The following is a 12,376-nucleotide window of genomic DNA, read 5'->3' as shown; positions in this document are numbered from 1 at the left end:
GTTTTTAAATCAATAAAACTTGTGACTTGTATAATATATTATTTATATAGGCTACTATACTAATTATAGAACTTTGTGTTTTATATTTTGATGGGAGGCTATACGCTTGTCAGTTATAATTTAAAAAACTGACAAAATGTCATAAGAAAAGCAAGCAGGTCGCCTGGGTGTAATGAAGAGCAGTGAGATCTCGGTGTGTGGGACTGTGTGAGAGAGTCTCTGTGCTTTTGCTGCCACCATGTGGTAGTTTATAGCTTAGGTCGCTATGGAGTTTGGACCAATTACTGTGTTGAATATTACTGCTGTGCTACTTATGGAATTACAGCACCTCTGCAAAACGGGTAAGGCTTCCATCTTTCATGCTTTACAGTTAAAGTTTATATACATCTATGTCATGATTTTCAGGATTTAAACGATGTGTGCAACTGTTATTTCACTTGTATCACTTGTAATCTCACGGTTGGACTACTGCAACTCCCTCCTGGCAGGAGCTCCCATGTCCACTATTAAACCCTTGCAGCTCATTCAAAATGCAGCTGCCCGTCTGGTTTATAACCAGCCCAAACACTGCCACATCACCCCACTGCTGCGTTCTCTTCACTGGCTTCCTGTAGCTGCACGCATTCAGTTTAAAACACTGATGCTCGCCTACAAAGCCAAAAATGGACCAGCCCCAAGCTACCTTCGAGGCCTAATCAAACCCCGCTCTGTACCACGCAACCTCCGAGCCACTAGTCTCGCTCAACTAGAGCCTCCATCCAGGACTAAAGGAAGACAAGCATCAAGGCTCTTCTCTGTTCTAGCACCCAAGTGGTGGAATGAACTTCCTCTGTCTGTCCGAACATCTGAGTCTCTTGCTGTCTTTAAAAAACGATTAAAAACCCACCTCTTTACTAAGCACTTAAGCTGACTTGTACTTATTTACTAACTTTTTTTTTCCATTTCCAAAAAAAAAAAAAAAACACTGGTTCTAAGAGGTTTCAGCAGATTTGTGTTCTTCGACTGTTGTTTACTAAAGCTTGAGAAATGAAATGTTTATTATGGAAGCACTTCTGTAAGTCGCTCTGGATAAGAGCGTCTGCTAAATGCAGAAAATGTAAATGTCAATGTTATTTTTCTGTGACGGAATAATGGTGATGGCAATACATGTACTTTTATTGGGTGCAGTCAAACAACCCAATCTACAGTATATGAGCAGCTAGATATCTCCTGTTTGAAAACCCACAATAAACTTGCTAAAGAAATACATTTGTGAACATTAATGAAAAATTGTTTTATAAAAATGTTACAATCATTTAGTCACAGAAAAAACAGGTACAGGAAGATGTGTCACTTACAAACGTCAAGTGGATAGATAGAGAGAGAGAGAGACAGACAGACAGACAGACAGACAGAGAGAGAGAGAGACAGACAGACAGACAGACAGAGAGAGAGAGGCAGACAGACAGAGAGAGAGACAGACAGAGAGACAGACAGACAGACAGAGATAGATAGATAGATAGATAGATAGATAGATAGATAGATAGATAGATAGATAGATAGATAGATAGATAGATAGATAGATAGATGTAAGAAAAACAGTGCAAAATATAATAACAATTCAAGAAAAAATTTGTAGCCTAGTAGGGCAGTTGTAGCTTAGTGGTTAAGGTACTGGACTGTTAATCGAAAGGTCACTGGTTCAAGCCTCACCGTTGCCACTGTTGGACCCTTGAGCAAGGCATTTAACTCAGTTGCTTAGACTATATAGAACTGTAAGTCGCTTTGAATAAAAGCGTCTGCTAAATCACAAAAACGTAAACGTGTGTGTGAGTCACTTTCAATTGTATTTAAGAATAGCTTGAGTGTGTTTAAATGTATATATTCATATATTATATATAAGTAAACATAAAATAACATTTCAGCTCCGTTTAGATCATACGTTTTAGAGCGTGGGTGATGACGTAGGCAGCGTCATGACGTACCGTCTGTGTTGTACATTAGGAAGCGGTGTAGCAGTGAGAGGAAAGTAGCTAAACCCGGTAGCTAACTTCAGTACGAACCGTGTAACGTTAAAGTAACACAGAGTGACAACAAAGTCTTTTTAAAGAAGAACTATTGCTGCGGGACTGAGTTCTGGTGGTTTTAACAGCGGAGTTGCCATGTCAGAGACATACGGTAATGTTACATCCTTCACCGAGCGAGCGAGCTAGCAACAAACAAACAAGCCGTGGCTGCATCACAGGAGCGTACTAGCGTACTACATAGTATGTCGATATACCGTTACTGTTAACATACTACTTAGTACGCTAGTATGCGGGCTCTGGCCCAGTCAGTACAAGATTCTAATGAGTATGCATCAATATTATAATCTAATACTATCTATTATGTTTTAAAGTTAATCACGCTAAGTAGTGATTATGTCATTGTTTGTTTTCATTAAATCATTGAAGTATTAGAATTTGTTGTTGATTTTGTGTTTACATACTTTAGTAAACTTTTAATTAATCCAGATTACTTAAACTATTCTTTTCTACATATGGTGTGAACCATGTTTATAACCATGTTAAGTAACATTTTCTGTGTTGAAATGGCAATTTTACCATACTACCATAATAAAGGGGCGGCACGGTGGCTAAGTGGGTAGCACTGTCTCCTCACAGCAAGAAGGTCCTGGGTTCGATCCCCAGGTGGGGCAGTCCGGGTCCTTTCTGTGTGGAGTTTGCATGTTCTCCCCGTGTCTGCGTGGGTTTCCTCCGGGTGCTCCGGTTTCCTCCCACAGTCCAAAGACATGCAAGTGAGGTGAATTGGAGACACTAAATTGTTTATGACTGTGTCGATATAACCTTGTGTAACGAGTAACTACTGTTCCTGTCATGAATGTAACCAAAGTGTAAAACATGATGTTAAAATCCTAATAAACAAACAAACAGAACTTTTTGCTTAACAGCTGTTAACTCCTGACTAGGCCAATTTTATAACATAGTGTTAAATTATCTTTAAATGGTTACATTATCTTACAAAATGGTCAAATTCAAAAACACTTGGTCAAACTGTCAGTAGCCAAACTAAAGTTTCTGATAACATTATGTAAACATGTAAATGTGACTGACAGAAGGGCAATAAAAATACCCACACCAGTGGCTTGGGTACATTTGTCACCTTAGATGGAAGGGTTATAGGAAATATATACAGTACTAAGGTTTGCTGACCAGTCAGTAATTTAATTTAATTGGTTGTCTGGTAAATAATAATTTAAAAAAAATCATGGTGACCACTACTGGCTTTTAAAGATGACAGTGCTGTGTGCAATGACAGTGTCCTGTTCACTTACACACACACACACACACACATACACACACGTACACGTAATCATTTAGAATATAAATAGCAAAAATCAACTTTTATTGTAGCAAATTGTAAATACCACTGATGAAATTGTCTTCGGCTAAAGTGTGTGTGTCTTCCTGTAAGATTACTTAAAGGTTGTACTTCACGGTTTACATTCTAGTTTGTGGTTCTTGGTCTAAAAGTTTATGAACCACTAGCTTAAGTCATTTTGTATACCCCAGCATTAATGTCTGCATTAGGTGCTCACAAGCCCCTAGTAACTGTTAATAGAAGAATGTTGTGGTTCTGTAGAATTGGATTTTGTCTTATTACATGCTTTTACATATCAAAACTATTATACACATGATCCCATTTCCATCCATTTAACTCTTATCTGTGTTATTGCTTCATGCACTGTAGTATAATTAAATATTTATGTAAGTATCAAGTTCACCTTGCTCAAAAGCCTCATCCACGTTCTCTCTCGCTGAAATTGAATACCTAAAGTGTATGTTGCATGGCTTTCAAATGCACTGTAATTGTCCTATTGATCTACTAGGATAGTTAATTTTTTAGATGGATTATATGTTATTACTACATTTTTTCAAGAAATCTGGTTAGTGGGGGTCCAATGGGAATCCCTTTAAATTGGTAAGTGGTGTACAGGGGGTGACAAAGTGTATATAGAAACAAATGGGTTATGTTCAGAATATATATTCTGAATGTTCAGAATAATTGTATACCCACAAAGTCTGTCCATATGGTATGTATATCTTATAAACTAATCAAATTAGTTCAGTGGGAACTGGGCAATTGGTCAGGATTGAAGTTAAAAAAAGATCCTCCCAAGTTTTTGAGGGAAACACGCCACCCTCTCCTAGACAACTGTAGTTGGAAAGAAGGTTTACTAAATATGAAAACATTGTTGAGAAATGAGATCTCCCATCCAGTGTCAGTACATTTCACTCTATTATTTTCACTTTATCAGACTGTACACTTTGACCAATTAGATCCAACCTGTCTCTTAAAGCTGCATTTGACCACATCCACTATGTTTAGAGCCTTGTGCTCGAACTGATCATTGACCTAAGTATACGGTTTCTTCTTTAGCAGCACAAAAGGCTTTTGGGACATTGCTTATTGAATTTAACCTTAACCCTGAACTCGGCTGCATTAGCTTTGCACTCCAGCAGCACGTCTACAAGTCCCTTGGCACATTAAGAAATGACATTATTTACCACTGTCACTAGTGTGCTTTTTTGTGGTTAGATGTCACGGGTTTTTTAGGGATGTGAGTTGTGGAAGCGCCTCACAATTAAAAATTAGCAAAATTTAGCAACATTTCTGATTGTTTCATCTTTTGCTCTAGGTTAAATAAATAGTGTAGGAGTGAAAAGGAACAAGACTTGGTTTTTAATTATTTATGTATTTGTATGTGTTATGTTATGTATATAAACACTACTGAAAAACTTACATGCACAATGTAGAAAGAACATTGGAATATTCCTAGAAGTAGATAGATGTATAATTGAGCATAGAGGCTTCTTCCATTTTTCCTGTCCATGTAGAAGTCTTTATTGATTTTTTTATTGTTCAATATCTCACTCTCTCATCTCACCCCCACCTTTTCTACATCTCTTTTAATGGTTTCAGATTTCCTGTTTAAGTTCCTTGTTATTGGCAGCGCAGGGGCTGGCAAGTCCTGCCTCCTTCACCAGTTCATTGAGAATAAGTGTAAGTACCTTGCTGAACCCTTCAGCAATATGTAAAATGAGTGTATCAGTTAATTATCAGAATTATACAACCACAGAAAGTTTTCACTGGCCATCATTTATGGGTTGATTCCCTAAGGCAGTTAAAAAAAAAAAAAAAGCTTAAAAAAATTACGTCACAATACAGACCAAAATCAATTCTAAAAGGAATTCTGAGAGGAAAAAGTTGTACAAATATTAGTCTTAAAAGGGTAAAGTCATATTTAAGGCTCAGACTTTAGCCAACCATAGAAACAGCTAATATCTTTAAATGGAGAAATCTTGGAACAGTGATCTTTCAAGAACTGGCTGACTTACTGAAATTATTTTAGAAGTGCATCAGTGACCTATGCAGCAAGTTACAAAATAACCCAAACTTGCAGACCTTACTGACTTCAAATGGTCATTTTACCCATACAAATAGCTTCTATCTTGTTTTATGTCATTTCTGTAACTATTACCTACATAACAGAATTGCCTGTTTATTATAAAGTGGCAAACCAGAAAATGATGACGAATATACATTTGTTCACATGTTTTAAATATTCTTTGCCAATGTGTTGTTTAAATGTCACATAACGCAGAATTCTCAATTAAATGGCTTTGAAAACCAACAAACTAAATTATAGTGTTAGGAAACTGTAGTGTTAGACACTCTGCTGCCTGTATTTGCTAAAAAATAAAAAAAAAATAAAAAAGACCTGTACGAGATTTAAATAAATTAAATAAATAAAAAACAGTGTTGCAAAATTACTGATGTGCCACTTATTCTTTTATTAGCAACTGACTGGACATTATGACCTTCAAAGATTAATATTTACTATCTCATGTTTTAGTCAAACAGGACTCCAATCACACTATAGGCGTGGAATTTGGCTCCAGAGTGGTAAATGTTGGTGGGAAAACAGTCAAGCTGCAGATTTGGGATACGGCAGGACAGGAGCGCTTCAGGTAAAAGCTTATAGCTGCTTCCACCAGGTGAGCTTAAAATGATTACTGTGGGTTATGGAATGACATCAGATGTTCATAATGTTTTACAGGTCAGTGACTCGTAGCTACTATCGTGGGGCAGCCGGGGCACTTCTTGTCTATGACATCACAAGGTAAGAGTAAACAATCAGGGTAGGAAAAAAAAATCAGCCAAAATGTAACTTTGAACTTTGTCTGGGTTTGCATGAGCTTACTGCAATTAATGCCATTTGTTATACAGTGTTGACCTTCTGCGTAGCATTAAACGTCAACCAGCTAATAGAGGCGAGCAAACCACTATGAGAGAACCCAGTTCTTGTAAAATTGACAATATTTTGTTCTATGTGTTTACCTCTCAGTCGAGAGACCTACAACACTTTGACTAACTGGCTGACGGATGCACGGACGCTGGCAAGCCCCAACATTGTAATCATCTTGTGTGGAAACAAGAAAGATTTGGATGCTGATCGTGAGGTCACCTTCCTGGAAGCATCTCGTTTTGCCCAAGAAAATGGTAAGTGCCCAGAAAAAAACACAATGTTGTCACAGTACTTAACAAAATATGTTTCTTAGCTGAAATAGTTATCAGTGAGTCAAAACAAATGTTGTTATTGTTAAAGTAATCCTTTTTTGTCACTTATCATGTGTGTTTGGCTATTTTCCCCCATTTGACTTTTCTTATCCTAGAGTTAATGTTTTTGGAGACGAGCGCTTTAACCGGGGAGAATGTGGAGGAGGGTTTTCTCAAATGTGCCCGCACGATTCTTAACAAGATAGAGTCTGGTAAGAAAATCCTCTACAGATACAATAGTATTCAGTATTAAATGGTTCTATAGTTTGTTTTGATTTAAGACTGAGGTTAAGCATGTGTACTTGTTTATGAACTTCTATGTATGTTGTTATCCATGTAGGTGAGCTGGACCCTGAGCGGATGGGCTCCGGTATCCAGTATGGCGACGCGTCTCTGAGACAGCTGAGGCAGCCACGGGGTTCTACTGCACAGGCCAAGCAGCAATGTAACTGCTAGGGACTGGAGACGCTTCTCCCACCGCACATGACCTCTTCTGTTTCAGGTCAGTCCACAGTCTTTAATACACAACAGCAAGCAAGTCTATGTTTTGTAGTTTCCAACATGCTTGAGTGGTCTGGCCCGTATTTGATGTTTTAGAATACAGCACATAGATAGAGGCGAAGCACAGACATGACGGAGAGAAACTGATTCTCACTCTTTCATTCAACCCTAAATCTAGCATGAGGTGGTCACTCTTTAAATTAAGAGTATAAAACCAACACAAGTAGCTTTGTTGCTTGAAACAGGTGGCACGGTGGCTCAATGGGTAGCACTGTTGCTTCACAGCAAGAAGCTCCTGGGTTTGATTCCCAGGTGGAGCGGTCCGGGTCCTTTCTGTGTGCAGTTAGCATGTTCTCCCCGTGTCTGCGTGGGTTTCCTCCGGTTGCTCCGGTTTCCTCCCACAGCCCGAAGACTTGCAAGTGAGGAGAATTGGAGATACAAAATTGTCCATGACTGTATTTGAAATTAAAAACTTGAACCGATGAATCTTGTGTAACCAGTAACTACCTGTCCTGTCATGAATGTAACCGAAGTGTGTAAAACCTGACGTTAAAATCCTAATAAAATAAATTGTTGCTTAAAACTAATCATATGCAAATCTTTCTTTCTCTCTTTCAGCTCCAGGTGTCTCTGGGTGTCCCAACTCTGATTCCCCACACCCAGATACATCAGGATCACATTTTATGATGTCCATCTACTACCTTCAACGACAGAGGTTTGGAAATGGCCTGCTGGTTTTGAAAATGTTTCCCTAAACAAGTGGCTGGCAGTTCCAGTAAGACTGCAAACCTGATGGCCTGGGGGTAAAAAGGTGTTGTGAAGGGATCTCGTAGATTTAACCTTGATCCTGTGATCTCATGTGTGTATATACAAACATGCTCGCATTGTTCATGTTAACAGCCAACAGTTCTGTGTACTGGGACAACTGAATCTGCAGGAAATGAGGATCATGACCATCTGTATAACAGCTACACACACACTAGTTATGTCTTGTTCATAAGGTAAGAATTTGTTACTCAACGAATTCTTCATTTTTTTCAACTGGTTTACGCCAGCCTAAACGAGTTATTCTGCTTTGCACACAGACTGGAGTTCAGGCAAAGTTACACATTTACTGTTTTCCTAATATAATAGCAATGCTCATTAGGTGCAGTCTGTAGGTGCAGTAAATGTAGGCTGAGCAATTTCTCTCCCATTGGTCCCTGTGTTGCACCTAAAGAAACTATTTCTGGCTTTAAGCACAAAGGGCAGATTGTTCATACCCCACTCCAAAACCACCAGACATTATCTGATTTTAATCAAACATTCCCTGCGAATGACTTGTGCGGGTTATCTCGGCTTTATCTTTACAATAACCTGCATACGCCAGTTCCCTCTGCATTTCTCACATATGGACTTGTTGCATTTATATAATCTAAACTATATTTATTTATGTAAATCAAGAAGCTAGTGGGCATAAATATGACTGATTTTATTTTTTATTTTTACCTTTATTGAAAGAATCTGCTCTGACATTTAACATGAGCCCAAATATAGCACTTTTATTATTAAATCGATTCAGTAGTAAAAGGTTTGCACAATTTCTTATGGATGCATGAAAAATCTGAATGTTAACTTATATAGTACTAAATGTTTCGGGGGAGCATATGAGAAAATAACACATTGCAGTGCTCGAAGACTCTCTGACAAAACACAGGATCGATAGCAATGTTTAGTTTAAAAATGGACAATAATGCTTGTCATCATTTTCTGGCAAAAGGTCAAATATAGGCAAAATGTATCTTAAAATTCACATCAACCTGAGTAGCCTTGTTGCACAGCTGATAAAATGTTAGTAACAGCCCCAGAGACAGGAATCAAGGACAGTCCTTGATTTTAATCAGGTCTTTGTGGAGTTTTGTTTCTTCCTGTGCGTCTTTCTCCCACTCACCAAAAACATGCCAATAAGTCAAGAGGTTGCTTAATTCTAGTAACTATATGTGGTAATGGACTTAAACTCTATCCATAGTGTACCTCACTCCCAGTGTCTCCATGACAATCTAACAATTGCTTAGATACTGAATTAATAAATATGAGTTTAACCTGTTGATTCTTCTTCTATTAAAATAGGCATCATGGTGGGGCAGCAGATTAGTGTGAATGTCACACAACACCAGGGTACTTGGGACCTAGGTCCAATTCTTACATTTACATTTTAAGCATTTAGCAGATGCTTTTATCCAAAGCGACTTACAGGTGTGACAGTATACTGTCTAAGCAATTGAGGGTTAAGGGCCTTGCTCAAGGGCCCAAAAGTGTCAACCCACAGTGGTGGGGCTTGAACCGGCAACCTCCTGATTACTGGACCAGTACCTTAACCACTGGGCTACAGCTGCCCCTGGTCATTCTCTGGTTTTGACTCTCTGGTTCTGGGTGTCCTCCAGGTACTTTGGTTATTTTCCAACCCTAATAATCTTGCAGCAGGTGGAGCTATTATATGCCCCTGGTTTTGAGTAAGTGTGAGACAAGCTGCAGTAGATGTCACCATGTCTAAGGGTGTGTAACTACCTTGCACCCAGTTTTTCAGGTAGACTCTGGACCCACTGACCCACAAATTTGGTTAAGTGTTTACAGAATGTACTTGACAAAGAAATGTAAGTAAAATGAAGAATTTGCTACAAAATGATTTTAACGTCCAGACAATTGAGCTATAAAAGCCCTAACATTTTGACAATACCCATGATATGGGGGCGGGGGTGTTTAAGGCATTGAAAATCCATACTGTATTTTTGTATGACCCTACTGAATGTTCATGCTTGGATTGTATTATCAACCAACAGATTTAGAAGGCTATTTTTTGCACTGTGTTATTGTTGGGAACCATCACACATCACAAAGACTAGAAACCGTCTTTACACGAAGATAAATTACGGGTCAGATTAAACACTTGCTTTATGAAAACTTTAAATGCTCATTTTGTCTCTGTGCCTGTTTTAGATATTCTTTTACTGAATCACACACATTAATTTCAGCCTTTTGTGTTTTTAATAACCGTCTCTGTGGTGTGTGCTGGGTGGCTTTTTTTTTTCTCTGCAAGTGGCTGTTTATATGCTGTACTTTTATTATTTTATGATTAATCTAAACTTGACAATTATTCATGAAGAAATCATTCCTTACTAAAGAACAACTGAGTGCAGTCTAACACCATGGTAGTGGTTTACAGTTAGGGAATATTCCAGTGTTTTAATCAAATTCTTAGCTACAACATGTATAGTGTAACGAGGAGGGGAAAAAACAAGATCCTTTTCAGATCAGTATATAACAATGCCAGAACTACTTATAAGCCTGGAAGCTGTGATGATAATTGGAATAATTGGCTCATCTCTCTAAATAAAAGAAGACGATGTATCTCTTACACTCCTAGCAATGAGCTCATGTGTACGGATGGGCAGTTGTTCCACCCAAGCACGTTCTTCCGCCCAATGATGTTGCATGAGCTGCGGTTTAAAAAGAGGTATTGATTCTGTTCATGTGTCACTGTATGTGCTAGAAATAATAAATATTAAAAGTGCAGTAGTTGTGTCCTACAACACCCAAACAACTTTTCTTTTATTTTTAAGTACAGAAAACCATGTACAAAAAGACATCTGTGGCAGATGCTGTAAATAAAGTAAACACTGGTATATTCCTTAATAATTACTGTATGCATTTGGCTAAGAGAGTCTGTGCATTAAATACATGCCATTTAATTTCTTTACTCCCTTCGGCAAGAACTAAGACGTTTTTCATTACACCTGAGGTTTGAAAGTTTATATGAAGATCTAACATTCAGAACAATCAGAATCTTGGTGCATTCATGTCTCCACCTAATTAGTCTCTAAAATGCTGCAGTGTGATGATCAGGCATGTTTTTTCTCTATTAAAATCATGTACAGTTAAAGACTGGGATAGACCAAATCACAATTCAGCATGAAGCATATATTAAATATACATTTTCAGCTTCTGTGTCACCCCTGTCAAGGCATGAATGACTTGCATGGTTCCTAAACACTTGAACTGAAATTTTAAAAAGAAAAAAATAGAAATGTTGTTTAGTTAATTTTTAAAATTATTTTATTTCTAGGGGTGCCAATAATTAAACGGTTTTGTTTAAAAGCTGTTCGCTTCTTCAGTTAAAGATTAGAATTTTCTCCTACTTTCAGTGAAAGCGAGCTATTTATCCACAAATATATTTTTACCCTTCCCCAAGGGTGCCAGTATATTTAAAGTTAACTGTTTATAACAAATTGGCACACATGCGTCGGTTGATGTAGATTATGGTGGAGATCATGATTGCACATAACACCCTCTGATTTTGAGCTTTATGCTTAAGACAGTACTACTGATGAGCCCAATTAAAAATCAAAGTTTCTGGTTGTTTTTGGCAGCCGTCTCCGTGACTCTTTACTCCGGTGTTTGAGGACCTGCCTGTGTGCTGCAGAACTCAGTTGTTGCTTAGCAACCAATGTAATTTAGTACATTTATGAACACTGTATGTCTGAATCATTCATGCTGTAAATAAGATTGATCTCATCTATTGGATTGTTCTGAGAGGAGGATGTCTGGTACTTTTAAAGTTTCAAATTATAATTAAAGTTTGCTTGTTTTTTATGTTACATTGTGAATGTCACCTTTGTTTAAAACAATTGCACACTTTCATTATATATCCTATATGGCCAAAAGTATTTGAACACCTGACCAAGAGAAACTAAATGCAAATCTATGTGTGTGTGTGTGTGTGTATATATATATATATATATAAATATATACAGTGTATCACAAAAGTGAGTACACCCCTCACATTTCTGCAAATATTTCATTATATCTTTTCATGGGACAACACTATAGACATGAAACTTGGATATAACTTAGAGTAGTCAGTGTACAACTTGTATAGCAGTGTAGATTTACTGTCTTCTGAAAACAACTCAACACACAGCCATTAATGTCTAAATGGCTGGCAACATAAGTGAGTACACCATTATTATCCAGCACTGCCTTAACCCTCCTGGGCATGGAATTCACCAGAGCTGCACAGGTTGCTACTGGAATCCTCTTCCACTCCTCCATGATGACATCACGGAGCTGGTGGATGTTAGACACCTTGAACTCCTCCACCTTCCACTTGAGGATGCGCCACAGGTGCTCAATTGGGTTTAGTCCATCACCTTTACCTTCAGCTTCCTCAGCAAGGCAGTTGTCATCTTGGAGGTTGTGTTTGGGGTCGTTATCCTGTTTGAAAATTGCCATGAGGCCC

General features: G+C 38.0%; 1 protein-coding gene across 2 annotated transcripts; it reads left to right on the top strand.

Moving 5' to 3' along the window:
* The first annotated feature begins 2,003 nt into the window (after nt 1–2,003).
* rab4b (RAB4B, member RAS oncogene family) lies at nt 2,004–11,735 on the top strand. 2 transcript variants are annotated; one of them, XM_063016896.1, is made up of 8 exons: nt 2,004–2,157; nt 4,963–5,043; nt 5,897–6,011; nt 6,101–6,163; nt 6,389–6,543; nt 6,717–6,812; nt 6,941–7,102; nt 7,720–11,735. In XM_063016896.1, exons 1-7 carry the CDS (start codon nt 2,142–2,144, stop codon nt 7,054–7,056), a joined length of 642 nt encoding a protein of 213 aa, XP_062872966.1. In that variant the 5' UTR covers nt 2,004–2,141; the 3' UTR covers nt 7,057–7,102; nt 7,720–11,735. The 2 variants fall into 2 exon arrangements, with proteins under 2 accessions (XP_062872966.1, XP_062872967.1); XM_063016897.1 differs by lacking the exons at nt 2,004–2,157; nt 4,963–5,043 and having other exon boundaries at nt 5,967–6,011; nt 6,081–6,163.
* The last annotated feature ends 641 nt before the right edge of the window (nt 11,736–12,376 follow it).

This window comes from Trichomycterus rosablanca, chromosome 20, assembly GCF_030014385.1.
Source record: "Trichomycterus rosablanca isolate fTriRos1 chromosome 20, fTriRos1.hap1, whole genome shotgun sequence".
NCBI classification, from domain to species: domain Eukaryota; kingdom Metazoa; phylum Chordata; class Actinopteri; order Siluriformes; family Trichomycteridae; genus Trichomycterus; species Trichomycterus rosablanca.
Note: the sequence above shows the minus strand (reverse complement) of the source record. Positions and strands in the feature narration are given on the sequence as shown.